Source organism: Hirundo rustica, chromosome 1 (assembly GCF_015227805.2).
Source record: "Hirundo rustica isolate bHirRus1 chromosome 1, bHirRus1.pri.v3, whole genome shotgun sequence".
Lineage (NCBI taxonomy): Eukaryota > Metazoa > Chordata > Aves > Passeriformes > Hirundinidae > Hirundo > Hirundo rustica.
The window spans coordinates 122098601-122126139 of record NC_053450.1 but is presented as its reverse complement, the minus strand read 5'-3'; the positions used below and the strand labels follow the sequence as shown (position 1 = coordinate 122126139).

Genomic DNA, 27539 nt, shown 5'->3' with positions numbered 1-27539 from the left:
GAGTAATTAAAAGATCTTGCTATTTCTATGTGCTCCCTGTGGATTAACCAGGAGCTCTTCTGCTAAGGACAAAATCTCAAAATAGAGACTGAATTGTCTCACAATGGGCAGTACTACACTAAACACTGCAAATACAGAATAATTTTCAGGTATTTGTTTGAAGTGCAGAGGGACTACTTCTGCTAGAACATTCTCCCACTTTTTATTCACACAACTTAAGACACTTTTCAAAACATAAAAATGTCCTCCACTACAAGACAACATTCTGCCATGACCCAGTGACTTAGAATGGCTCCAAATCATAGGATAATATTGCCATAAATAAATCCAATACTTGGCCAACTCATCACTGTGACTTTAAAAATAAAACACAAGGAACCCAGAACACCAGCATCATCCAGATGGGGGTCAATAGAAGATCAGCTTTCATTCCTACTCATTCTGGATGCAGCTATTTAGGGGATCAACAAGTGATTTACTTTCAAAGGCCTGCACTACATGACAAGGTTAGCTGTCCCTGCCTGCAAAATTTACTCCATGTGGGTTTGTTGTTTTTCTTTTTCGCTCCTTTAATTTAAGTGTTTAAAGGGCCTTCAAAGGAGTGTTCTTCAATACAGAGCAGTTTGCACAAATGTGTCCTAAGACTTAACATGTGTCCTAGGGTTAAGACAGTCAGGATGTTAATGTTTCTTTCCACATATCTAGTGTAAGATCTGCAGATGTCCCTTGATGAATAAGAGACAAAATAAAACATGTAATTATATGTTGGGCTGTGTCTTCAGTGGCCCAGTCCATTTAAATAAGTGTTGTGATTTAAGCACAGATGGCAAAGAAGTACCATGCAGCCACTCGCTCATTCACCCCCCCACCCTTTCCCAGGGACGGAGAGGAGAAATATAAGAAAAGGTAAAATCCATGAGCTGACATAAGAACAGTTTAATAACTGAAAGAAAACGTAATACTTATAACAATAATATAAATAATAATGAACAATATTAATAAAATGGCAATGTAAAGGGAGGCAACAAAAAGAGCAAAATAAAACCCAAGAATGACAAGTGACGCACAATGCAGTTGCTCCACTGACTAATGTGAGCAGCAATCAGGCCCTCCCAGGCAATTCCCCCGGTTTATATACTGAACATGATGTTCTATGCAATGGAATATAACCCTTTGGCTAGTTCAGGTCAGCTGTCCTGGCAATGCTCCTTCCTGGGTTGTGCACCTCCTTTCTGACAGCATGGGAAACAAAGTCCTTGACTTGAGGTAAGCACAACTTAGCAACAACTAAACATCAACGTGTTATCAACTTCATTTTCATTCTAAAACAAACAAAAAAAAAATACCCCAGGACTGTACCAGCTACTAGGAACAAAGTTAACTCTATCCCAGCTGAAACCACTTAGTCAGGCTTCTCTGGACTTTTTTTTTTTTTTTTTCCCAAAAAATAAGAATTCCACACACAGACTGAAAATATCTGTTTAAGGCGACACTGAATTACAAGTACAACTGCTTTTTATTAAGATTCAGAGAAAAGTACATTTTCTCCAGTGGCAGCTCCAAAGCTCATAGCTGGTGGAGCTGTCCCCATGCCGATGACCACTGTGTAGGTACAGGGCGCTCCCAGGCTACTCTGTGCGGTGCCTTCCAGTTTGGATTTCCCACTCTGGTGTGCCTGGTGCTGGGTTCATGACTTACATCTGCACCCTCCACATTTACCTCAGTGAAAAATTAGGACTCATATGGAGTCTGGGGATTATTAAGGTCTGGTGCTCATCATCACCACTGTCCCAAAATCACAGGAATCATGCTAGGTTTTTTTGACTATATGAAAAATACACACTTTGAACAAGGCACTCCATTGAAAGAAAAAAAGAGAGAAAAAGAAGCCCATGATTGCTTAAAACCAAAACAAACTTTGTAGAAAGCTTGAAAGTCATCACTTCATTCCAGAAACATTCCCAAACACCACCTGCAACCCCTTAACTTTAAACATTCCCTAGGAGAAAGCAACCAAAAATTAAAAAATGAAATTAAATTAACTTTTATTCCCTAGGACTTATGACAGACTGGCATGCATAGATCTTTCTTACTCTGGGTATCGCAGAACATTTGACAGGAAGAGGCAGATACTAGCATTAAAGTAACCACAAACAAACAGAGCAGTTATTAGGAATGTGGTAACAGCTCACATGCAGCCATGAATATTAGAACCATTTTTACTGAGAGAAGGAATGTTGGCTCTAACTCTGCAGTTATTCCTCACTCTTTTTCAAAGAGTGCCACAGGGATTTCTAACTTCCATCTGGACAGTTTTCCTTTAACTGTTTTTGAACACCATGTGTGAGAACACAACAGGACTGTAGACACTGGAGATGGAAAAGACCGATTAGATCATGTAGCCATCCTCCTGCCAGTTGTAGATTTTTCCCTACAGAACAGTTCCTAGCACTTTGCCCAGTACAGTTTAAAGCAAGTTGAGATATCTGGCTTCAACCATCTCCTTTGGAAATTACTCCACAGTGTATGAAGAATGTCATTAGGACATTTTTCCTGGTAGACACGGCACTCATTTTTCTTTCCTTAATGATTTCCAGCCTATTATTCCTGGTTATATCACATTGAGCCGGCCTGAATAACTCATCTTTACACCTTTGAATAAATGGAGACAGATATGTTTCTCTGCACATTGGTCACTATTTGGCCAGACTACACACAATTTTATTGCCAAAATATACAATGTGCTTTAATAAAATAATTTATTCCACCCTTTTAGTCATTGTAGGTTAGCTGTCTCCACCCCAATGAACATTTTTAGATGATACTCTCAATAAATCTGTTTATTCCTCCTCACCTTCTGCTACCTTATATTTTATTTTATAGAGAATGTAAGAGGCATAATAGACTTACAGGAAAAAAAAAGCCTTGCAAAGTCAGCATATATGTAAATATACTACCTAACTCTTCTGAAACAGCAGATGCTGCCAACATAGTGATATTTGCACAGGGTTTACTTCCTCCACTCTCTGTGTTAAAATACACATTTTACCAATGTGTAAGACTTTCAAAGATCTTCAGTTCTTTCTTCTCTCCAACAAAAGAGATCTACTAAACTAGCTTTATTTTGACAAACAAGTGTTGTTATATAACTTAAACCATAAGTTATTAGAAATCAGAAGCTTTTTAAGCATCTCAGATTTTTAAATACTTCTTCATCCTCATTTCAAGCTTTCTTAAATCCATGCAGCCAATTCTTCCCTTTTTTATAATCAGGTACTTCCTGCATTATTTTCCCTCATCTAAATTTCAGAATAATTCAGTAATATTTTTCACACTACCTTTAGTATTATGCTTGCACATTGTCATTTCTACCACCATCCCTAAGTCACAGACTCTACAAAAAATTAATACAATCAAACACATTCAACAAAAATGTAAACAGAGACATTAAGAAAAATGTCAGGAAAAAAAAAAATACACAAGGCATGTAGTGACTCAGGAAGAGAAAAGCAAGTGAGGTAAAAGTGTTATGCTCAGTACCAGGAACACAGAGAACACTGTGGCCATTCTGAGCACGCACATTTAGGCTTTAAAAATAAAGCATAAAAACATAAATCTAGAAACAATAACGGAGCAAATACTACTATGCTTTTAGATGTTTTTCCTTACCAACAAGAACACCTGCTATTGAGGGGGATAGGTCAGAATTATTAGTTCTACATTCATGAACCTGCTCCATCTCTACAGTGTTTCAATCATTGCATTACCAGACCAGAAAACCAAATCTCTATACCACTGAATTCAAGACATTCCTTATTTTATTCTTTGTGTTTATTAAATTAGAAACATTGAATTAACCCACCAACTCTTCCGCTCCCATAAAGTTATAAGATTGCACTTCTCTAAAGGTGCACAAAGCTAAAGAAACAAAACAGACACAACTTAATGGAGTCAGTTCAAATAGCTCTACAAAGGCTCCCCAACAAAGCCAGGTCTATTAAATCACTTTAATTCTGGAAAAGATATTGATTATGCATCTTTATTACAGCAGAATTTACAAGCTAAGAGGTGCAATGTTTGAACTACTCATTCCTAATTTCTATTATTTAGTCTAGTCTGAAAGTGTCTCAAATCATCTTTGCAAACACTGATGTGCATAAAGTTTTAACTCCTCTGTTTTCCGTATAAAAAGCACAGCACTAAGTGACTTCAACATTCAAGTAAGAGAAACACATAATTTACTTTTCCTGTTTTAGGAAGGTGCCCTAAGGGGGGGAAAAAAAAAAAAAAGCTGGTATCCTGAAATATATTGCTCTTTGAAATAAAATAAATAAAAGTGTTTCAGAGTGTTAATAATATTAATAATATTTTTTTTCCTTTGCTCCATATTATGTAGAGATCTGGCCATGCAGGGATCAAGTCTGCAATGCACCTCTCAAGGACTCACATTATACTTTATGGTATACTTTACCTTATCAGTGACCTGAAGTCTTAATTTGTCAGTGTTACTACTACTGTTTCTATCACTTAATGATTACCTGAAGTTATGGAAGCAATACTATAAGATGGAACAGTTTGAAATGACAGCTGACATAGAAACTACAACCTCTTCTAGCTACCTCCAATGCATAGTTTCTAAAAACAAAATCTTTTATTCTACTCTTTATTACCATTTCAGCATGATTACAGTTCTCTATATGACAGCTGTTATTAACAATTAGCAGTCCGACTTTTTAACTGACTACTCATTTGTCTAAAGAATACAGTGAGGAGGAAGATCTAAAGTTTCATTATCAGATCTTAAAGAACCGGACTTACAGAAGAGTTGAAAACTTTTTTTCATACCTCCAAAACCAGAAAAACAAATCAAGTTGTCACATCTTTTTGTGAAGTTCCAGTAGAATGCAGTACAATGTATTTTGAGCAGATACAGAGCTGATATAATTTAAATAGTCAGTGGAAGGGGAAAAAAGTTGAAAAGGTTTTATCTGAACACTAACAATGCTTACAATATAGAATTACATTAGAAATAAAAAAAAATAGCCAATGTACTTTAGGAAATTAATATCTTGTATAATGAGTTAAAGAGAGGAAACTATTACAGCAGCGTCAGTGAAGCCACTAGTGAAGACAGCTCTGGATTATAAGGTGAGATTCTGTATCATTCTTCTACTGAAATCAGTGGGAGGACAAATTTGACACAATTCTTGAAGGCTAAATTTAGATCCTGTACTTAGCCAATAATATCTTGTGTCAACAGAAGTCAGTTTTAAATATGCTTCTGTGATAATGTGTGCTTTAAAATACTTTTATACGTATAAAGATGAAGAACCCAATCTTTGCAAAGAGATGATTTTCCTGTCTAGATTTAAAAAACCCCAAAAAATTAAGTAAACAGGGATTTTGAAGATGTTTCCCCATTTGTCCCATGCTCACAAAGAGGTCACAAACCAGGGCAGCACTGGGAACCATGACACAACTTTCTCATGCGGACCTGCAAGAGATCCTAATCCCAGTCTAAGGCGATTGCTATCTCTAGACAGCATTAGCAGCATAATCTGCATGCAACTATGGGGATGAGAAGCATTTTCTGAAATCACTTAGTACAAAATAATACTATAGTGACTTGGTTCATCAATTTCTACTTAATGGGTCCTGACTGTAAGCTGCAAGTAAATGCTGTAGGCCAATCATATGAAGAAGACAGCACTACTAAGCTGGCATTCATGCCCATCTGAAAAAGATCAAGAGAAAGAATCTTTTGGGGGCAGGGCTGCTAACAAAATCCACTAAAATCTGGCTCTAATGCTATGCCCAAAGGTTCATTTGCAATGTCAGGACAGGATTAAAATCACCGCTCTCTCTCTCCCTAGGGTTTACAGACCAAGCAATTTTCAAAATATTATACAGTTTGTGAACTCGTGTTCATCTGCACAAACAGCAAAGATGAATGTTAACATCAGGCAACACCCAAATACCTAAAAACACAGTGGGGTTGTCCACCAACAACAGCTAGTAAACAGACAGCTCTAGAGAGGACAGTTCAGGCATGCTGCTTTCTCTTCCTCCTCCCTATGTCCCACAAACACTCTCCTTGAAACTCCTGCCAACTCTATTGCATTGCACAGCAACAGCATAGTGCCTGCCAATTTCTAGAGAGCCAAGCATACTTCTCCATTTAGTGTTTTGTCTGTAGGCCAACAATGCAGTCAGGACATATAAAAATACCCCAAAGACTTGATGTGTTAGGTACTGAAAGATGGAAATAACAAAGCACAATATTAAAGGGTTTTTTCCAAGAGACAACTTCTCCACATTCCTAGCAAGTGCCCACTTTAAACGTGGTTTGTACAGAGCACTCCTTGGGCTTCAGGAATATATTAAGGACTAGAAGGTTAAGTCTATTCTTTCCCCCTTATTCAGGATATCCCTCAATCTGTAACTGACACTAGTCACCATGTTACTTGTATTCAGATAAACCACTAAGACCAAAAAAGCCATCTCTATTCACACTATCAACTGTATGTTATCATATTAACTCTGTCTTTGCATTACCATCTTCTCAAGGAACAAAACCCCCTAAACAGTTGAAGTTTTTTTCAGAATCAAACTTTTCCTTTTCTTCTTTGTAGTTATAGTCAGCCTTGTACCAAAAACTTACAGGTAAAAATAAATTACAGACATTTCTAAAATGTAAATATATCCCTCAGGAAAATAACATACTTGGCAGAAAGGGATTGAAGAAAAAAACACAGAAGTAGGTCAGAATTACCCAAGTGATAAGCAGAAAGCCATGCTGTGTTTATAAAAGGGATCAGAGAGATACATAATCTGCCCACAATACAATTTTTCTGTGGTTTTTCTTCCCAGGCTGATTAGCTATCTAGCTTTATAAAACAGAATTTAACATTTTGGCTGGGAAGCAAGAATCTTGTCTTCTCCATTATATTCTTCAATATCACTTACCTGGATCTGCCTACTTTCTGTTCACAATAGAAATGAAAATTTTGGCTTCTAATATACAGCCAAATCCTGCCTTAGATCGCAACTGAAAATAAAAAATACTGTTAGTTTTTGCTCATCACTGACACTCATCAGGAAAATAAAGAATTCTCAAAATGCCAGTTACATTAATTTTTAGACTGGATTGTAAAAACCTCAAGATTTTCCCAAATAAAATGAGGTTCCCTCACCTTCTAATTCTAGGTATTCTGGAGAAGTCTTCCTTCCTCTATATTATTTCTTACAAGAGACTAAATACTCAGAGATCAAAAACAACTTTTAAGAATAGACAATTATCATCCACATTCTTCAACTCTTATAAAACCAGATAAATCTTTATTTTGTCTTGATAAAGAAATTTTATATTCCTCACTTCATTATCTCCTTTTTAATTAATAAAAAAGCAACAGAACTGCTTAATGACAACCAGTTTTTCCCTAACAGGAAGCAACAGATTGAGGCTAAAGGAATGTGAATAACTGCATAAAAATGCAACTTTATGAAAGAAATTAAATTAAAAGGACCACTGTACCATATCCCAAGAAAGCTGTTTCTCCAAGTGTTACACAAAAGTATGCTCCTAAATCCTAAAAATACTCCTGTAGTAACATACATATCTGTAATGCAATTCAACAACAACAAAACAGAATACTCTACATATAGCAAAGAAAAGCAACTTAGAGCAACAAAGGTACATATTGGTGATTGAAACAGCAAACAAAGAGACAACTTGTCCAATATGAGGTAAACTGCTGGTGGAGACTTACCTCCAGAAACTGGGGCATCCATGAAAACTGCTCCCATATTTTCAGCAGCTTTGGCTAATTCTTTTGAAACTGCTGGATCTATAGTGCTGGAATCTATTAGCAATGAGCCTTTCTTCACTTTCCTAGAATAAAGAATTATTATTATTATTATCATCATCACCATCATTATTATCATTACTATTTTCAGAAGATATTTGCAACTATTATCATGGCACTGGCTTCCATCAGCATGACAAATGTCCAGACATTTTTTGGTTTTAAACCTTATTGAGCAAAATCTGCTCAGTATTTATATTGGTGAGTATGTATACTGCAGTTTTGAACCACTCCAAGCCCAATAATAGATGAACACAAAAATTACACAAAAAGGTTGCACTAGGAAAATCTTCCACTGCACAAGTTGAGCAGTATATAATATACAGATAAGATACACTCTAAGGAACTGCTAATACAGTCTAAAATTTCATATATAACAATAAAATGTTCTTTTTATATATACAGTATTTTAAGTTCTTATCAGAATGGTCTGATTGCATTCTTTCAATCATTCTACAATTTGTTCTACATAAAGACCATAATTAAAACCACAAAAGCCCACTGAAGACTTGAGGTGAAGCATGGAGAAAAATGTTTTCCCACTGATAGCCAGGACATCTAGGCGGATTGGTATTCCAAACTGTAGATCACAGAAAGCTGTATATCTCTTTAAAAAATAAGAGAAAATTTTTTAAATTTAAAAAAATTGAACTTTTTTATTGCCCTCCACAACAACAAAGTTGATTTTTATCCCTCTTCCCATTGAACTGCACCATGATTTCAAGTCCACCCAACCAGCAATCACCATTAAATCAAACACCAGAATTTTTCAGTCATAAAAAGGCATCCCATTTAAAGCTACTCATGACACGTAAAGAGATCCACTGCACCTTGCATGCTGTTGACAGTCCAGCGGATTTCACTTAATTGAATTACTCAGATTGCTGGAAATAGTCTCTCAACGTATACATACATTGTGACCCTACTGGAACTCCAGACTCAAAACAGTGCCACACACACAAAACTCATCCCTTGTGCTGCTGCAGTTGGTTTGAATGCATGCAAACAAAACCCTGTGCAGCACATAAAGTGCTACATCATCTGCCCTTATGTTCAGAAGAAGGCACAGTGGCACAGACTCCTTGGTAACACAAGGGGATGACTCACTCAGCCTTTAAACACTTCACATTATTAATGTTGTCTTCTGTAAAGCTTTTAAAGCCTTAAAAAATTACAAAAATCAAACCAGTCAGCAAGGACCAGGTCACTCAGAGTCACAATTATTCACTGCTGTCAAATTACACTTTCTTCTCTTAATACAGAGGCTGAAAAACTGCAGCAGCATAGGACTGCTTTCCACATCCTCTGTTCCCTTCTGGATTTTCTACATCTATGTACTCAAGAGATTAACTGACTGTACTGCATCAGTAAGTACTGCGAATGGCTCTTCAAACTGCTGCCATCACAGGTACAGTTCTTCCATAGCTCTTTCCTGAGCTTTGTGGGGCTGATCCAATTACCTGTCTTCTCTGAGGGTAGATCTGCTCAGTCCTACTTTATGAGGAATTAAACTACAGACAGTAAGGGAAAGAAGCAACCATTACTCTCATATAGCAAGAACAACAGAAATCCCTCTCTTCTACTTCCATTTTCTTATCGCTGCATCTTAATATTGTACAATCGATACCTAAAAAGGCATCATCATTTTTTGATAATCTACTGTACTTTTGTCTTCTGTTGTTTCTTCCTTTGCCTTATTAACCTGTATAGCTGAAAAAGCCTACATGACCCTCAGAGGTTTCCAGCAGCCTTAGTCAGCCTGCCAGGACCAGTGTACATACAGCCAGAAAGAACTTTTAAATTATATTTATTTTTTGATTTGGCAAATTCAAAAACTCTGAGCATTAGAATTCTGCAGACTATGGATTTAAGGCTCAGTGGAAATCCCTCCATAAAAGTTAAAAAACATTGTTTCACATTAAACAAAATCTTTAGGTATTTTTTTGTGTAATAAACAGATAATAAGCATAGAAATCAAGAAAGTCTTGTCAGCTATTCTATCTTAATCCACTTTAACACCATAAGACACAATGGCGTATCTTCAGAACGTTTAATTTATAGGATTTCAAGCTAAAGAAAAGAGTATTTGAGCAAATAATTGTTGCCAGCAAATATTCTAGTTGTACATTATGGCAAAAGAACTATGCAACTGAAAAGACAGATAATAGTTAAGTTCCCTGAAATGCACAAGAATTATTATTCTACTGAAAATAAAATTAAGACTTTAGACAAAAGCCATTCAAAAGCAAGCACTGTATGAGAGTACTTATATAATTAGAAATATCAATAGTGACAGAACAGAGAACATTGAATTAAATGCCCTGGAGGCACAGGAAGAGTTACAACAGCAATCATCAGACAAACCTTGAGTACAAGTGGAAATTCTCCAAACTACAAAAAAGTCTTACTTTAGAATTCCATTTGCTCCTGTGTAAACTTCTTTTGCATGGGGATTAGAAGGCAGCATGGTAATAATTCTGTCTGCTCTTTCTGCTACGTCTGCTGGGGATTCTGTTACCTTTTAAAGAAAAAAACCCCAAACAATATAAGCTTACACACTTCCTGAAAAGGAGATGTCAGACATGTTTGTTAAGTTTGGTTTTAGTATTCACAGGTCACAACTAAGCTAGGTAAAAAATTAAAATACAAGAAAAACTGCTCTCCCAGTGAACATATTGGTTCTTTGGATCCAGTAACAGAAAAAGAAAAAAATGAAAATAATTTCCTATCATGGAAGTTCCTCCACAACATCTGCCAAAGGGAATACGCCTCCATCCCAACAACCCATTCATGAATCTTCAATTCACTATAAACCCTGCATCCATACAAAGTATTGCTCTGCAATGTTTCTAAGGAGGGACATGGAAGGATCACAAAAATCTCACATTTTTCCTTGTCTTATATACGGCAATGAAAGAGACAAGGACTGAGGAAAAAAGAAAAAATTACTTAATGCACCTCTGAGCCTCACCTTAAAAGCAATCAGATAAACCAACTGATGCTTCTCACAATATTACAATCGACATTTTAAAATGGAAAACAATCAGCTAAAGCATCCTTCACATAAAAGAGCTGAACAATTTTCAAAATATATTGTTAGGTATTAGTTGTTAAATAACCATACCTAATTTGAAAGGTATACTTCCTTTCTGAAGTCACATTCAGAGGCAGGCAGTATAGTATCTATCAAGATACACAACAAATGAAATATTGACAGCTAAGTTGTGAGTTTCATTTGGAAGGCATTTACCACTAAGATTTCTGTCCGGTACTGGTCTGAATTAATTAATTTCTTTAAAATTGCGTTGTTAACACATTCACAGCCCAGGGAAAATAGCAACAAACATACAGCTTATTCTTTTCTCTCTAGCCCACAAGGATCAAATCTAATTTCTGTAATAAATGCTGAATTACACCTTGAAGGACCTCTGGGATACAGCATAAGAAACTTCCTGATTTTTATTTGACTTCTGAATAAAAGAAGGGAAGACTGTCTCTAGTCACTGAACAAGGCTCTTGGGGGAAAAAAGCAAAGAAACTGGCATAGATGGGACTGAAAAACATGCAGATTTTGTTTTGAAAGAGTAAGTTAATACTGCACAAAACACCTGGTATACCACACAATTACAAAAGGAAACATGCTCTAGTGTAAAGAACAAAGGTTAGCAGGAATAAATGAGGCAATTATAAGCAGCAAACCTTCTACATCTGATTAGTTGATTTTATGACTTATCTCCGTGGAAACAAGGGAGCCTATCTCTTTAAAAAAAAAGGATGACACCTTTGTCTTTAGTTCTGAGTATCGCTGGTTTGTATTATTAGAGGTGGAGAGAGGAAGTATGAAATTGGAACCTGAATCTATATACGACTTCTTACTTGAAACTAAGATTTCCAGTCTTCTTAGAGGTTTGGAAGGTATCAGTTGAAGACTCAGTGGTCCACTCAAATGTTTCAACTAGAAGTTGAAAAACATACTATACTGGGCACACAACTGAACTGGTACATCAGCCTCAAATTTCTACTTGGCATACATGGATAGGAGATAGCTGGGTTTTGGTTATAGTTTTAAACAATTCTTAAGCAACACAGGTACAAAGAAGACATAGTACAGTAGTAATCTAAACAGAAATTAATTTATTCCATCTACATAATTCAAAATACTAAGATGCTTTTTACATGAAGAAAATGAGATTAAAAATGTACACAGACTGGGACAGTACTTCTACAACCATACAAAGGAAAAACTTTCTAATGCCTTGAAGTAAGTAGCAAAACAAAGTGAGAATTAAAAGTGGGAATAAACACTCTTGGCCTTTTGGTACTGTTAACAAATATGAATAATATTGCCTGAAAAAAAATCTACCTACCTGGTTCAATAAGCAGCATATAAAACCTGTATTTTATTTGGGACTTTCTGTCTCAGAAACAAAGCTGAATGATTTGAAAGCTATTGTAGAACATTAAGCATTTGAAGTCATTAAGAATATATGCATAACTTTAGAAAACAGACCAAATACTAATTACTGATTACCAACATAGAATATACTAGTTCAGAGTAGCAGCCCACCAAGGCCTGTACATGTTCTGATACTTGTTCAGTTCAAGCAAACTTTTGCAGTATGCAGCGGGGGGGGTGGGAGAGACTTTTCTCCATACCGCTTGCTGTCGGTACTGCCCTTCAATATGTGCATCTACATGTACTTGCTCCAAACTACTTCCCAATTTTGTTTTACTTATATTTACAGTAAGTCAGTTAATTATTGCTTACCTGAAATGCCATTCTTACTGTACAATAAAGCAAGCTCTATTTTTATGATGCTTTATGCATCAAGTGACTCCAGTAACATTCTCAATGTTCTAAATCTGAGACAGGATATAGGTACAAACATCTGTAAACTGAAGCGTGACACATAGTTACTCCACTGTGTGAGCCTTTCAACTCTCTCCAAGTTTCACCCCAAGGAGTTCCTTATGCTCATGCTCAGGAAGTCTTCCTCTGACTGCTCACCATTAGCAGGCTGGTGGCTGCTTTCTGACATGTACCACAATCCAGTTTGTTTATTTCAGTGGCTAAAGAAAGAGGAGTTGCAGATTGTGCAGATTTATGGTCAAACATCCCGCACCCGCCATATGCCTTGGTAGCAGCACTGGCCTTAGACAATGGACATTTGACTATGTTTACTGTCTCTTGGGGTCGTTTCACCCGTTACACTCCTGATGGTTTTACCCGTACAGCCAGACCAAAGAGAAAGCAGCCCTTAGAGCCCAATGTTCCTCCTACAGCAGTTGCTACAAGGCCCCATGGACCCACAAATTTTCAACTCCTGAGAAAAGTGTTGGAGTAGGATTTACACCTATAGATCGAGAAGAGGAAGTTATGTTCACATATTTTCTTTAAGTGTGTTTTATTTGTATTTAAGCCTACCCGTGTATTCTCTTAGTGATTTATGATCTTAAGATATACTTTGGATGTTATTTTTAAAGGCATTACAGTACACGTTTATTATCACATGTTAAGTCTTGCAGTGAATGCCAAGGATTCTATTACAAAAGGCAGCCACAAAAAAGAGATCCCACCGGAGAACACAAAGTAAAAATACAACCAATAGTTTAAAATGGTCTCTTCCATTTGCCCAGTCTTACTCAAGACAGGTCTGATTCACGCCTGAGGGTCTGCTGCTTTAACGAAATAGGAACAGGAGCTAGGAAAAGAGGTGAAAAGCTTACTTTCCCACTTAAGGCCAAGATTCTGTAATTATTCAAGGGGAGCTGCAATTAATTACTAACAGGTGTGTGGTATCATTTTATCTTCAAGGAATCTTGATGTTACCTCATTATTTAAAACAGCTGCAATTAGCTTTAACAGTTTAGACTTTCAAGGCACACAGCTCCTCTATCTAGATCTACCTACAATTTCCTTGCCATCACTGGAAAATTCCCTTCTATCATCTATATTGTTACATGAGAAGTTTATTTTTACACTGCACTCCCTTTTTCTGTGTTGTAAGCACGTATTCATCTGCTCACAACGGTCTAAATTGTGACGGCTTTGAAGTATGTCAAAACTGTTCAAATGTGTTACAGACACACAGAAATGACACAACCACCTGAGAGAACAGGGTTCTGAGGGTATTAACAGATTAAGAAAAGCAACAGGACTGGCTGAAACAGGGCCAAGATTTTGCAGGGTATATTGCAGGAAGGTAAAGCTCCCTAATGTAATCAATTTCCTTCCCTCCTTTTTCCTTTTCATTCCTTCCTCTTCTCTCACCGTATCCTTCCTCACCTCTAAGAGAAAAAGCACTTAAATAATTAGATTTTTCCCCTGCCCCTGAGGACTACACCTTGAAGCAGCAGGAAAGCTCATATGTCCCTATAACCCTTACAGCTATGCCAGCAGGAATTTTTAACTAGGGTCATTTAACCTGAAAAGGTCAAAGTAGGAACCAGATGAAAAGCAGTGCGCTGGCCATCTAGACCTGGGGGAGAAGGAAGCAGGAGAAAGCAGGAGGTGAAAGAATAGGCCATCAACCTACTATCATAAAAAGTGGGGCGAAAGAAGACAACTAGAGTAGTCTGACAAGGTAGCAATTCTGGCTAACAACAGGAAAATTACTTGAGATAGAATCATACCATTGCTCTAACTGAACCCTCACAGATTCAGACTGTATTCATTGTGCTGTTTCAGTTCTGATTGTGATCTTAACCAAGAAAAAACCCAGATGATTTAGTTGCATTGCATGCAGGAACCATTCAACACACAGAGTTATTGCTGGAATAAAGAAAGTTTATTACTATACCTGAGCACCCAAGTCTTGAAATTCTTTGCAAGCTTCTGGGAAGACATCATACACAACAACTGGATATCCATGCTTTACCAGGTTTTTTGCCATTGGATTTCCCATGTTACCCAGCCCAACGAATCCAACTGGGGTTTTGGAAGCCATAGTCCTAGAACACACTGATTTCAAAACAATAAGGATCAATATATTTGTATTTTAGACTAACGTACCACAATGACATAATAGAAACTACCACGTAATCTGTTTTCAATTAAACAGCTTTATGCTTAAAAACAGTGCAAATGTGAATCCTATTTTACGTAATTTAAACCTTAAATTATAGCACACATTGGGCCACAAATACCATCCCAAAACGATTTTTCTATATATCAAAGAAAATTACTGTAATTAGGAAAACATGGGCATTTCAAAAAAATACAGCACTTAAAACTAAGATCCAAGAAGAGCTCAAATGTAGACTTAAAATATGCAGGATTGTCTGTGTTTTATTATGTGTCTAAATTCTAAACTGGATATGCAAAATCCACTTTTATATATATTTTACAGACTCTTTATTTGCAACTTTGCTTGCAGCCATGGGATATAGCATGTGTACACTAGAAATGGACAGAGGCAGCCAATTTACTTCATGCAGCCCCCCACAGATTCTTCTGATCCTGCAATCAGATACAAGCCACTAACCTAAAGATGAAAGTCTCCATAGTGAATCATGGCAAATCCTTTAAGCCATGCAATCGCAGTTTAAATACTGAAAACTAGAATGAAATATTGTATTAAAAAAATTATAAAGTCTTTGCAGGAATAACCGCTGTATTCTATTTGCCATAGTATCAAGACAGAACTATAAAACCTAACCTACAACCTGTGGAAAACACTACAGTTTCAGTCAGTTTACCTTTTTCCAGTACTTAGTGAGCATCAAATTCTGGACAGGAGCAGCATTGCAGGCATTCATCTACTGCAATCACTCTCTCATCACTCTAAACATTACTAAGCCAAAGGCAGCACGATTTGACAGTGACTAGATTTCTTTGCCAATTACACAAAATACTTTCTCCTTTACAGCAAAGGAAAAACTCATGCAGAATAAACACTGAAGTATGTGTCAACTAAGCAAACAGAAACAAGGCTAACTAACTACAGAAATACTGTAGCTCTAAAGTGCACGTACAGAAAATGTGCCTAAGCTGGATTGAGACTCTAAGAGGTCTCAATGCTTAGCAAAGAATCCTCTCTAGGCCAATAACACTTGATTAATCATTTTAAAGTCTTTCTGACTTTAAGCTCCTTCTTAGCCAGCAATGGTCATGCTCTTTCATCTGCAGCACTGTTTTGGAAGTGCCACATTTAATAAATCAGGTTTGTTGAGAGAACTTTGGTCTGAGACAGTTTCCACAGATGCCTGCAGCAATTACATAGCTAGAGAAGTAGCAGAATTCAAAATAAATGTGCACTGGGAAAATGCTTAGTGAAAACTGAGATAAGTCAGGAAAAGAGCCCATTGCTTTTTTAAGAAGTGCTACATGTCAAAACCAGGGAACAAATGAACAAAGAGCCTAAACCGGGATCATCAGCTGTAACAATCATCTTGGAGTCTTCTTCTCATTGTTTCTATGAGTCAGTCTTCCCCAGTCCCTCACTTGCACTAATTTAAAATTACTCCTTTAGTTAGCCCAAAGCTTCCCACTTCCGGAGGAGTTTCAAGCCCTGGTTTTAAGCATCTTTCTTTCTCTAGCCCTTAATACCAGTAGATCTTATTTACCTTGACTTCAGTAAAGCTTTCAGAACAGCCTCCTCTTGTATCCCAGTAGCCAAATGAGGAATGTATGGACTGGACTGGACTGCAAAACTGCCTGAAGGAAGAAATACTGTCTGGAGTGTTGGGCTCAAATAACAGTGATCAGTAGTTCAAAGACTAGCAATAGTATAGTTACACATGATGTTCCTCATGGGTCAATACTGAAGCTGTTTAAAAGTTTCATCAGTGACTGATAATAAAATATAAGCACCCTCAGCAACATCATGCGTGACACCAGACTGGGGGGGATGTCTGAAAAACGGCAGGGCAAGGCTACCATTAAGAAAGACTGGAGAAACAGGCCTTCAGCAGTTCAGTAAAGACAAATATGTCTTGTACTTGGGGCAGGGGATGTCATTGCAGGCTGCTGACTGGCTAGACAGCTGGCAGCTCCGACGAAACTGTGGATTCCCATCAACTGGAAGTTGAGCACGAGTCAGTAGGGCATCCTTGCAGTAAAAGGTTAATGATATTCTGCACTGCATTAGCAAGAGTACACCCAGGAGAAATCAGACATTCTTCTACACAGCAAATACACAAGAGGTAATCAAACTGCAGACAGCCCAGCAAATATCAAGTAATATGACCAAGGAGCAGGAGAACATGGCCTACGAGCAGAGGCTAAGAGAACTGCCTTCTGAGCTTGGGACAAGCAAAGGCTGTGGTCTTCTACTATCTAAGGGGTGGGAAAAAACAAGCGTTACAGAGCAATTGAAGCTGAACTCTTCACAGATGTTCACTACAGTGGGACATGGGGCAATGGCCAAAAGCTGCAGGAAAGGAGATTCTGGCTGGAAACAAGAAAAGCATCCCTGATGTGGAAAAAAGGTTCTGCACTGTACAGACAATGCACAGAAGTTGTGGAACCTCCATCCTAGCAATCTTAGAACACCATGAGCAACTCAAGCTAGCTTTAAAGATTTAAGGCTTTTGGAAGCCTTGCTTCCAGACCTTGGTTTTCTTTGTTCCTGTGAATTCCAAGAAACCTTATCAGAAAAATAATCTGACTTCCATATCTAGGCTCATTCTTGTAGACTCCTCACTTTTATCTTGATCTCTTCTTTTCTCACACTACCTCACGGACATCTAACCATCAACTCAAACTGAACATCTTCAGAAAAATTCCTTGATACCTTTTCTGCTATCAGTGCTGACACCAGCAGTGATGCTTGTCACTCTCAACAGCCTAAAGGACTCATCCATAATCTGCTTAAATATTCATCCATCACATCTGAGATCTCAGCTGCTTCAGAACCTGGTCACCTGCCTCAACAGACATAATTTTGCCTTTTTCATGTTGAGAATTGAAAAGGACATTTTGCCCATGCTACTTTCACTCCTTCTCTGCCACCTGTCTGCTATTTGCCTCTACAATGCCACATAAGACTGCTTTGCTTTGATGACTTCTCATGACTGTCATCACATCTTAATGTTAAGACTTCAGCTGGTAATTAGACTGCAGTGACGTGCCTATTGCCAACATACACTTTTATTGTGCCTCAAAGGCAGCTCTTCACAAGGCAAATATCCATGAAATGAACACATTCTTCTTCTATAAGGCCTCCCTTAAAAATTGTCCTTCTGCAGTATCCCCAGAAAGGTGTGGCAAAAGTTAGGCTGTGATACAAGACAACTTGCTGACCAGTATTATCAAGTTTTGTATCATCGTATTCTATTATTTCTCATTTTGTCTGTCTCCGTTGATTTTTTGGTCTCAGTTCACGAATCAGAGACCATTTTCAGTTATGTGCTAAAACATATTCAAATCCATGGAAATTGGGACCTGTTAGAGGAGTACTCCAATTCCTGAGTAATTTTCTGACTTTATTTTGGTTTAACTTTTCACAGCCCAGTGCTATATAAGACACTTCAAAATTAAATAATTTGATTAACAGTTTTGAAAAATCTTCAGATCTCCAGTTACTCAAACACAGGAAAACTGGTTTAGAGGACTGATTAAATTAGTTCACAGATCTAATAGAGATGATTTCAATTAAATTTGAACCAACTACATTTAGATGCATGGCACTCTTTTAATGTCCACTTAAGACACTGGGGATTTGCCAAAAAGAGGATGTTTTAAAAGACAAGAACTTCCATGTTTTCCCATTAGATGAACCTCCACAGGTGATTTCACAGAATGTGATGTCTAGCTTGCATAGTTGGCACTTTTTAGCATCTGATATGTAGCACAAACTCAGTTTTGAAACAACTGTGTAATTCAAACATCTGATGACTGATATTCTGCAAACCCACATCACGTTTGCTAACTAATCCCATCAACTGTATAAGCATTTGCTGAAACTGTTGCTGTGGTATTGAGCCCATTTCACTTCAACCATAAAATCCACAGTAACCTGCTGCAATCACACGGCTGGAAAAATGCCCAGTCCATACTCAACTTCTAAGAGAGGGCAGAACATCAGAAGTAGGAGCAATGGAATCTACTTTTAAAATAATCACTGATACCATGTGCAACTAATTCTCCTTCCCTGGGAACAGAACCAGCAATACAAAATAATCTGTAAATCAAGCTAATTGTGAGCAAAACCAGGTACAGCTATACTGACTCCAAAGAAATTGGGCTTTTCCCTGAAGATTCTTCATTATTCTCTTCAGGGAATATGTGCTTGCAGATCCGCATGCCTATGAAAACTCAATTGATGAGGAGAACCAAATGCAACACGCTCACCAAATCTGGGGCTTGCAGTCACAGATAAAATACAGATTTTTTGCTTTGAATAGCCAGCCTACAGTAGAAAAACCTTACATAATCTGCAATTTCACGAGAATTTTACCTTAAAAACAATTTAATCAAAAAATCAGCAACAGTTTATGAATCTCTTGAATGCAACTTCTTGAACAAAATGCAACTGTTAGAAGAATAACTTCAGATATGCACAGATTGCAATCCTGTCTTTATAATACCTGGCCTGTCAATGACCTAAAACTTGTCTTTTCAAGCTTTATATAAAGATACTGAAAGTAGTTTTCTTTTTTAACCCGAAAGACTATATGTTTAGATAATTTTGGTTGCTTACATTCCATTTTACACTATCTCACAATGTAACGAGTCTTACAGTTGCAAGAACGAATTCCAGTTCCAGTGCTGCCCTGATTTCACCGCAAATACTTGACTGCACAAACACTATAATATGCAGAACTGAGGACATCTCTTTGTATTCAACAAAAAAGGGACTAATAGCTGGGTAGAACCACAGACAGCAGACCTGGAAAAAATCCAATGTGCTTGTACTCTGAGTTTAACTGGCCAAGAACAGGACTGAGAAACAAGTAACTCCCAAAATATAATTTCAACTATATTACTTAATTCTTGGCTTTATAAAATTTATTTTGAACCATATTCACCAAATGGCTCAAGCATACGAGTCCACACAGTCCCCTCCCGTAAGAGCTTCCTAATCAGAGTGTTTGCAGTTCATATTAATATTCTTGAACTCTCTGGATGAGTGAAACTTCACCTTTTCCAATATGTGAGATTTAACAGGATCATGGGAAGATGCCCAGAGTAAGCTCAGCTACTGAAGTTGGTGAGTTTGCTTGGGGCATTATGAGAAAATACATGTGAAATCACTTTACAAGGAGAATGAAACACAATGACAGCTCAATATGAGCCACTAAATTAAATCTTTTCCCACTGATTTAGCATGTGAAGTTCTGGTACAACAGAAGATATCATTCCTTTTCTCCTTCCTACTTTGAAAGAAAGGATCAGAATGAACTTCTGTGTTTTGTGCGGACTTCCCTATGTAGTTTATAAAACTTCTACTGCAACTAGATCCTGGGAGGAAACTAGGTGAAGAAATAGAGAAATTAGAGAGGCCAGCTGTACATGGGTAGAATCCTTCTACTCCTAGAAGTTTTGCCAATGGAATTTAAATTGCCCCAGGGTCAGTCACTGACTTTTAAAAGTTATGCAATGATTTGGAGAAGTGCACTCTGCCAAAATAATAATTTAAGAAGATTACAATACTCTAAATTTGGCCAGCTTTACATTGAAAGCATCCCACTTGTTTTTTCTCGCCTCTGTAAAGATCTGCTCATCAAAACCAAAGATGCTATCTTGTAACACTCAGAGTATTCTTATACATATTTTTTCTTATCTGTACCTATACCTCATTAAATGTTTGCTAATACATTACAGAGAAAACCATATAGTAAGTAGTCTTTCATCTAAAAAGAATATCAAGTGTACACTTGATTCCTTCATTAAGTAATGTGCTGGACTTCTGAGCAGCAGGTCTTCTGTCATAATCCTTTCTTAGTAATCAATGCTTCTCTGCCCCACAGCATAGAGTCATTCAACAGTTCAAACAGAGCCCCTGCATCAGCAAAAGTATTTTTAACCAGCAAAAGTACTATTTAACTGGCAAAAATACTCTTTAACTATTAATTGCATGGGTCCCCTCCACCCCAACAAAACTACTTGTAAGGACATTTTTGTTCTCTAGTACGGTACTGTCTTCCCTGATGAACCTCTCCCTCAGCTGATGAATCTTCACTCACCAGAAAATCTTCTTTTCTCAACCACCCTAATTCATTAACCTCCTCTTCACATACCCTCCCCCCCATCAAGTCCCCAGGAGGGATTTCTCCATATCCACCAGAGATATATATTTCAGTAAAGTCATACAAACCCTCTCCATGAAACACATTTGTCAGTGCCTGCCAGCTGCATAACACAAGACTACATAGTCTCCGTCCAACTGGCCAATACACAAACATACACATCCAAGATGCTCCTCCAAAATCTGCCCTCAGCTCTTTATTTTCCTCCTAGACAATTTAACAATCTCTAGTATAAACATACAGAAAAAACAAACCATCATGGTCTGCACCAGCTGCAAAGAGCAACTGACCAAGTAACCAAGGAGCATTCTATAAGAGAAGGAAGACAGCCTGCTTGCCAACCAAGCTGTGGTGTTGGACAGCTCTCAGGGCTGGCAGAATTCCTTCACGAGGATGACATTTCACTCAGGACAGATGATGAAATCACTACTCAAAACCCAACTGTCAGACTAATCAAAACTAAAGAAAAGAATGGCAAACTTAGTAAATGCATTAGAGATGGGGAAGCCACAGCATCTAACTAAGCAATAGAGCTTAGCAGTTAAGAAGGCTTAATGCTTAGACCTTCATCTCATAAACATTTCTCAGAGTCAAGAATGCTTTCAGCACAGTCACTATTGACTAAGCCAGAGCTTAAATGCTGTGGGTGAAATTCTGTTCTGTGGAAGTTTCTTGGGAGAGTCACAATTTCTCCTTAGATTTAGTTACAGTTTCTTGCTCAGGACTTCAGGCAAAGACAAACTGTATTTTTCAACTTTAAGGGCCAGTGTTGTGTTCCGTTTCACACATACGCTCACCAGCAAGAAACAATATCCATACCACCTGCCCTACATTAAACATGATCATTTGGAAATTGACCATGACAGTCGATTTCAAAGCTCTCACAGAAATACCTGACAGTCGCCATGCAGAGAAAGTTCAACAATCCTTGAAAGCTATTGCTTTCAATTGCAGTATCACAAAAGGTACTAAACACAAACAGGTCTCCTATATTTAACTTTATTAGCATGAGACCAACATGCCTGCTGCACCCAAGCTATTATTTATCACAACATCAGAACCACAACTGCCAAAAAAAAGCATTCGCGGAAAAGAGATAGTGGAGCAAAAAGAGCACTGAAAGATATTGTCAAAATTGCCAAACATTTTTCATTCATTAGTTTAAGTGAGGTTTAAAGGGGAGTTACAAAACTCCCTTTAAAGTTACCTACTTAAAAGAAATTAGTAATTCCTGAATCACTTCATTAATAGTCAAGATTTTAGAACCATATACCATTTAAAAGAATCTATTTCTTCCACTTTGCTAGTTAAAAACCTTCACCTATGTGTTGGGAGCCTATCCACAGAGCGACATACATGACCAACAGACACCAATCAAAATGACACTGAAAAGACTACTGAAGGTTAATTTTTAATCATTTACTTCAGCAATTAAATCACTTAGGAACAGCCGTGTGATTTTTCAGGACTCTGGAAAGGGAAAATGTCTAGGTCCAGTTCTGCAAACACATTCTTCCTTTGCTTACACCAACAGGACATCGGCAGCGCTCGCTCCTTCCACTGCCCATGACCCAACCGCAGGTGAGCACCGGTGCCTGCAGGAGGAAGTGCCGCTGGATCTACCTTCAGTTTAAAGAAAAAAATCGGATGCAATGACCGAGAGGGCTGAACAGCCCAAACCTAGGTAAACAGGTACCGCAGACATGTCACTGCTGCCACAGGAAGCATTTGTGGGCGCTGATGATTTCCAGGTACGCTATTTTAAGCAAATAAGTGAAAACATTTATTTAGCCAAGAAGCTCCGGTGGAGCCCTGAATAAGGCGGCAGCGGTAGCGCGTCGTGCCACCCGTGACGGCCCGGGGGGACCGTCACCGGGAATACCGCACAGGGAAGCGGCTCCGGAGCTGCACGGAGCTCGGAGGGCCCGCAGCCGCCAAGGGCAGCGCGGCAGCTGCGCGCCTCGGGAGAGGCCCGGCCTTTCCCCGCCCGGCCGGCCGAGCGGGGCCACTGGAGCCGAGGAAAGGGGCAGGTCCTTACCCATCACCCGCCGGTGCCAGCGCCACCAGCCCGCAGATCCCCGGCGCACCACCGCTGCGGCCATGCTGCGCCCCCGTGCCGAGTGACCTCCGGCCCGCCGCCGCCCGCCGCCACCGCCCGCGCGCCGCGAGCGGCAACCGCCGCAGCCAACCACGGACGGCGCTCGGCGGGGCACGGCCAATGGGAGCGCTCAGCGTCCTCCCTGCGGGCGGCCGGCCCCGCCCACCGGCCCGTGACGGATGGGGCCTGAGCGCGGGGCGGGGCGGGGGCCGGGCCGGCGCTGGAGCACCTCATTGGGGCGGTGGGACACGGCGTCCCGCTGCCCGCGGCTACCGGGAAGGCGTTTCTTTCCTGCTCTGCTTGCCTGTGCCTGCCCGCTGCCGCTTCGCCTTCCTGATTTGCTGCCGGGGGAGGAGGCTTGGCTGAAGCGGGAGAGGAACGGAGCGCCGGCGTTTTGGCGGAGACGGCTTGTGTTTTCCCTCGGGGCGAGGGAAAAAGCCGCCTTGCACTGTTCGTCGAGTCAGGTGGCGAATAAGAGGTGGCGCTTATTGAGGATTGGAATTATGTGATCTTCAAGGTCCCTCCCCTTCCAACCCAAACCATTCTGTGATTCTGGCTTCGTCGTTGTGTGGGCTTTACCCCCGCTGGGCGCCAAGCGCCCCCCAAAGCCGCTCCATCGCTGCCCCTCCTCAGCTGGACAGTGGGGAGAAAATAAAACGAGAGGCACGTGGGTCGAGATAAGGATGAGGAGAGAACACTCACCAGTTACTGTCTTCGGCAAAACAGGCTCAACTTGGGAATTAATTTATTTTGTTAACAGTGACATTGAAGTAGGATAATGAGAAATAATAATAAAAAAAAGTCTTAAAACCACTTCGTCCCCACCCCTTCCTTCCTCCCGGGCTCTAGTTCACTCCCGATTTTTCTACGTTCTCCTCCCCCAGAGACACAGTGGTTTGGGGAACGTAGTTCTTCACAGCTTTGTCTCTGCCGCTTCTGCCTCCTCCGGGGGAGACCTCCTCACACTCTTCCCCTGCTCCAGCGTGGCATTCCTCCCATGGGAGACATTTCTCCATGGTCTTCTCCAGTACGAGTCCGTCCCCTGGGCTGCCCATCTTCACAAACTGCTCCAGTGTAGGATCCCATCCATGGGGTGCAGTCCCTCGGGAACAGACTGTTCCAGCATGGGTCCTCCTGTGGGGTCACAGATCCTGCCAGCAAACCCGCTCCAGCACAGGCTTCCCATGGGCTCACAGACTCCTTTGGGCACATCCACCTGCTCCAGTGTGGGGTCCTCCATGAGCTGCGGGTGTATCTGTGCTCCACTGTGGACGGCCATGGGCTGCAGGGGGACAGCTTGTCCCACCGGCGTCACCACGGGCTGCAGGGCCGTCTACTCACAGAAGCCAGCCCTGTAGCACCCACCCAGTGCCATAATTTTGCCACACAAACCCAATACAGTAGTGCTCAGCGTGCAGTCCCCAAAGGCCTAACACAGGGTTTATCAACATCAATAAAATTTGCAAGAGCTGGGCTGCTCACACACTGCCCAACATCTGGAGACCCCACTGGCAGCTGTGGGAGAGCCTCAGGTGGGTGTGTGAGGAAGCACATCACACTCTGTGGGACGGCAGGCTGGAGGCAGGCGAGTGCTGCCTTGTCAGGGCAAAGCTTCAGCTCCAGTCCTGCAACTGCCACGCTCATCTCTTTGAAACGAAATAATTAATTTCTTTTCCTGACAGCAAAACTGGCCTTACTTTTTTGTGCCAGGCTGCTGGGTACTCCCTTAGTCATTAGGTTTCTCTTGCTAGGTCAGAGCTTTTTTTGTAGCTGTTATGCAGTATCATTTACAGACTTCTGGGAGTGCAGTCATGAGGCACAGGTCTCAGGTCTCACCACAACGTGTCTTCACTCAATTATATGTTAGCACAGAAAGAATAGGCTAAGTATATGTGAGCTTGGCTATCCTATCAGTACTATAATATATATATTTACCTGTATAAAACAATACAGTTGAATACAGTTAAATCAACCTAGCTCAACATAGAAGAATTTTATGGGCAGTGAAGGCAGCTGTGGTTCATATAGTAGCTTTACTGTGACATGTGAGAGTGCTACCGCTCATACCTTCACCCAGTTGCTTCTTTCCCTCATTGCCCCTCGGCTGAGCATTGAGACAGAATATGATGTGAGAAAAAAGAAAAATCTCTGTAATTAAAGCAATAGAAAGAGACACAAACACAGAAATTCTTCTACTTGCTAACACTTTACAAAACATTGGAAGCTTCGTAGACTCAAATATACCAATATTTTTGTAAGCTCACTGATGTCTTTCACTGGGCCATTTGAAGACTGCCAAGTGAATAAAGCTATTGAACTATGTTTACCATTCTTCTCAGAGGGGAAGAGGTTGAGTACCATCTTGTATTTGATTTTGTTTTTGTGATAAGAAGAGGTGCTCTTCCATTGAGCAGCTATACTGGCAGAAATTTGTACTGAGGTATGGTCCAAATAAGGTCTTTGGAAGTCTTTGAAACCTAGTTTTTACATGTAATCACACAGTACTTAGAAAACATGGGGGGTTTTTGCATTCCAGACTGCTTCTTCACCACCTCATATTTTCAGAGTCATTGACCCATTACCAATTTGGCCTAGACTCCTATCAAGTCTAAACTGAGTTAGAAAAGTGATTTCATTTTCTTTTTTTGGAGGGAGGGGAGCTAAATATAGGGGAATGAGCAAGGAGTCTAATGCTGTACTCATTGTGGTCCCTGAATTCTGACTGTAATTCTCATTACAAAATGTACCTTTACCTCTATAGTTGCATCTTTCTCTACCCCCTTCTCATGTCTAAGGTGGTTTTGTTTGTGTAGGTATAAATAATGCATTCTTTGTTTAAAACAATGGAGGAAATGGAGGAAAATAACCTTAGTACCAACATAATGAAAATACACTATAATTACTCCCAAAAAGAAGTATGAGAAAGTGGAAAAATGATAATCCTATTCATAAAAATGTAGTAGACTGAGACTTATATTACTTTGCCAACACACTTGTGTATAAAGGCTTGTTACAGACACAAATACTATCATACTATACCTTTTACATTGCTTTTGTACAGAATGTACTTTTGCAGACAGATAAAATTCCTTGAGATTACATTAAATGGAATCTCTGCTTACATTATGAACATGATAGAACTGATATAAGTAGTTTAGTACCACTGAGGTAGCCAGGATGAGAAGGAATCACTTGTGGGACTAGATGGTGCAGGATTACCATATTGCAGAGCATTTTCAAAAGGGCAAAAATGAAATAGAGTTTTTGTGGTTTTATTTTCTCAAAAATGCCCTCTAGAGATGTTTGAACTTTTAGTGGGTGTATTGTTCTTCTTAGTGGGCGTAACAGTTCCTTCTGTTAAAAGTAACTTTGCCTTTGTAGAAGTTTATCTCACTAAGTCTTGCTAGTTAATTTTGGTTTGTGTGTTTATTTCTTTGCCTACCTAATTACATTTTTCCTCCATAAAATGAAGCAAAAAAACTTTGTTAACTTAAAAACATATTTGGTTTAAGTAAATGGCCATGAATTAACTTACTTAAATTTAATTTACATTAAAACCCAGGAATAAATGTTGGCTATTTTTCAAATAAAACAGCATGGTCTCCTTACTCACTCCTAGTAGTGGGTTTCATGAAGAATTGTACGTGATGACTTCTGAAATTAATCGGCTAAAATGCAAATAAACTATTTGTATATCTTGGTTCTACAACTTGTTATTTTTTCCTTGTGTTAAGAATGGAGCTATATACATCATTTGAATGCATATAACCTCTACTTTTTAAACTATAATGTTTTCAAGTAATATGAGTCAGGTATAAAATTGTCTATAAAAATAAATTCACTGGATATTTTTATCTTTAACTGCTAGAAAAGCTTTTCAGAAATCAGTGATTACACTGCAAACATGCCACAAAGGTGAACTCTTAACAAGTGTGCCAGTGGTAGAAGAATTGCCAATTTTTAATTGGCTTTAAAGTTTTGTTTCATCAATGGTGTATTGTATCTTGAAAGCAGTAATGTCAACCATATGACTGAGGCATGAAATGGGATCTCAAAATATAATACTGATTTCGGTTGGAGCTATTTTCTGAAGGAAAACTTCCTAGCCTACTTGTTGCTCTAGCACAGGTAGTTTGGTTTGTACAACACTTAAAAAAGAACAGGATAAAAATTGTGTATGACAAAGACAAATAGTAAATATGTAACTGGTATGTCTATTTTCATTGGCAGATCTTATGGTGCTTTATAAAAATGGTATAGATAGTATTTTAAGAATTGATTTTTTAGCTGCTGAACCCATATAAGTCATTGTTGCTGCTCAAACCTAGATATACCTGGAGATCCTCCTACTCAATCCAGTCAGTTCAGGCTTTTGACAGTTTCCT

General features: G+C 39.1%; 1 protein-coding gene across 3 annotated transcripts in view; it reads right to left on the bottom strand.

The window, feature by feature from the left end:
- The window catches only part of HIBADH (3-hydroxyisobutyrate dehydrogenase), an 84723-nt gene extending 61499 nt beyond the window's left edge, over positions 1-23224 (bottom strand). For 2 of the 3 annotated variants that reach the window (XR_009208479.1, XM_040083574.1), the window contains exons 1-4: positions 23095-23224; positions 14666-14826; positions 10274-10383; positions 7770-7891 (exon numbers count right to left, since the gene is read on the bottom strand). Coding sequence is in view for 2 of the 3 variants with exons in the window: in XM_040083574.1 (XP_039939508.1) it covers positions 7770-7891; positions 10274-10383; positions 14666-14826; positions 23095-23158 (457 nt within the window). In the remaining variant the exon portion in view is untranslated. Of the gene's footprint in view, positions 1-7769; positions 7892-10273; positions 10384-14665; positions 14827-16430; positions 16511-23094 lie in introns of those variants that run through there. The other variant, XM_058423404.1, reaches the window with a different exon arrangement.
- Between the last annotated feature and the right edge of the window lie 4315 nt (positions 23225-27539).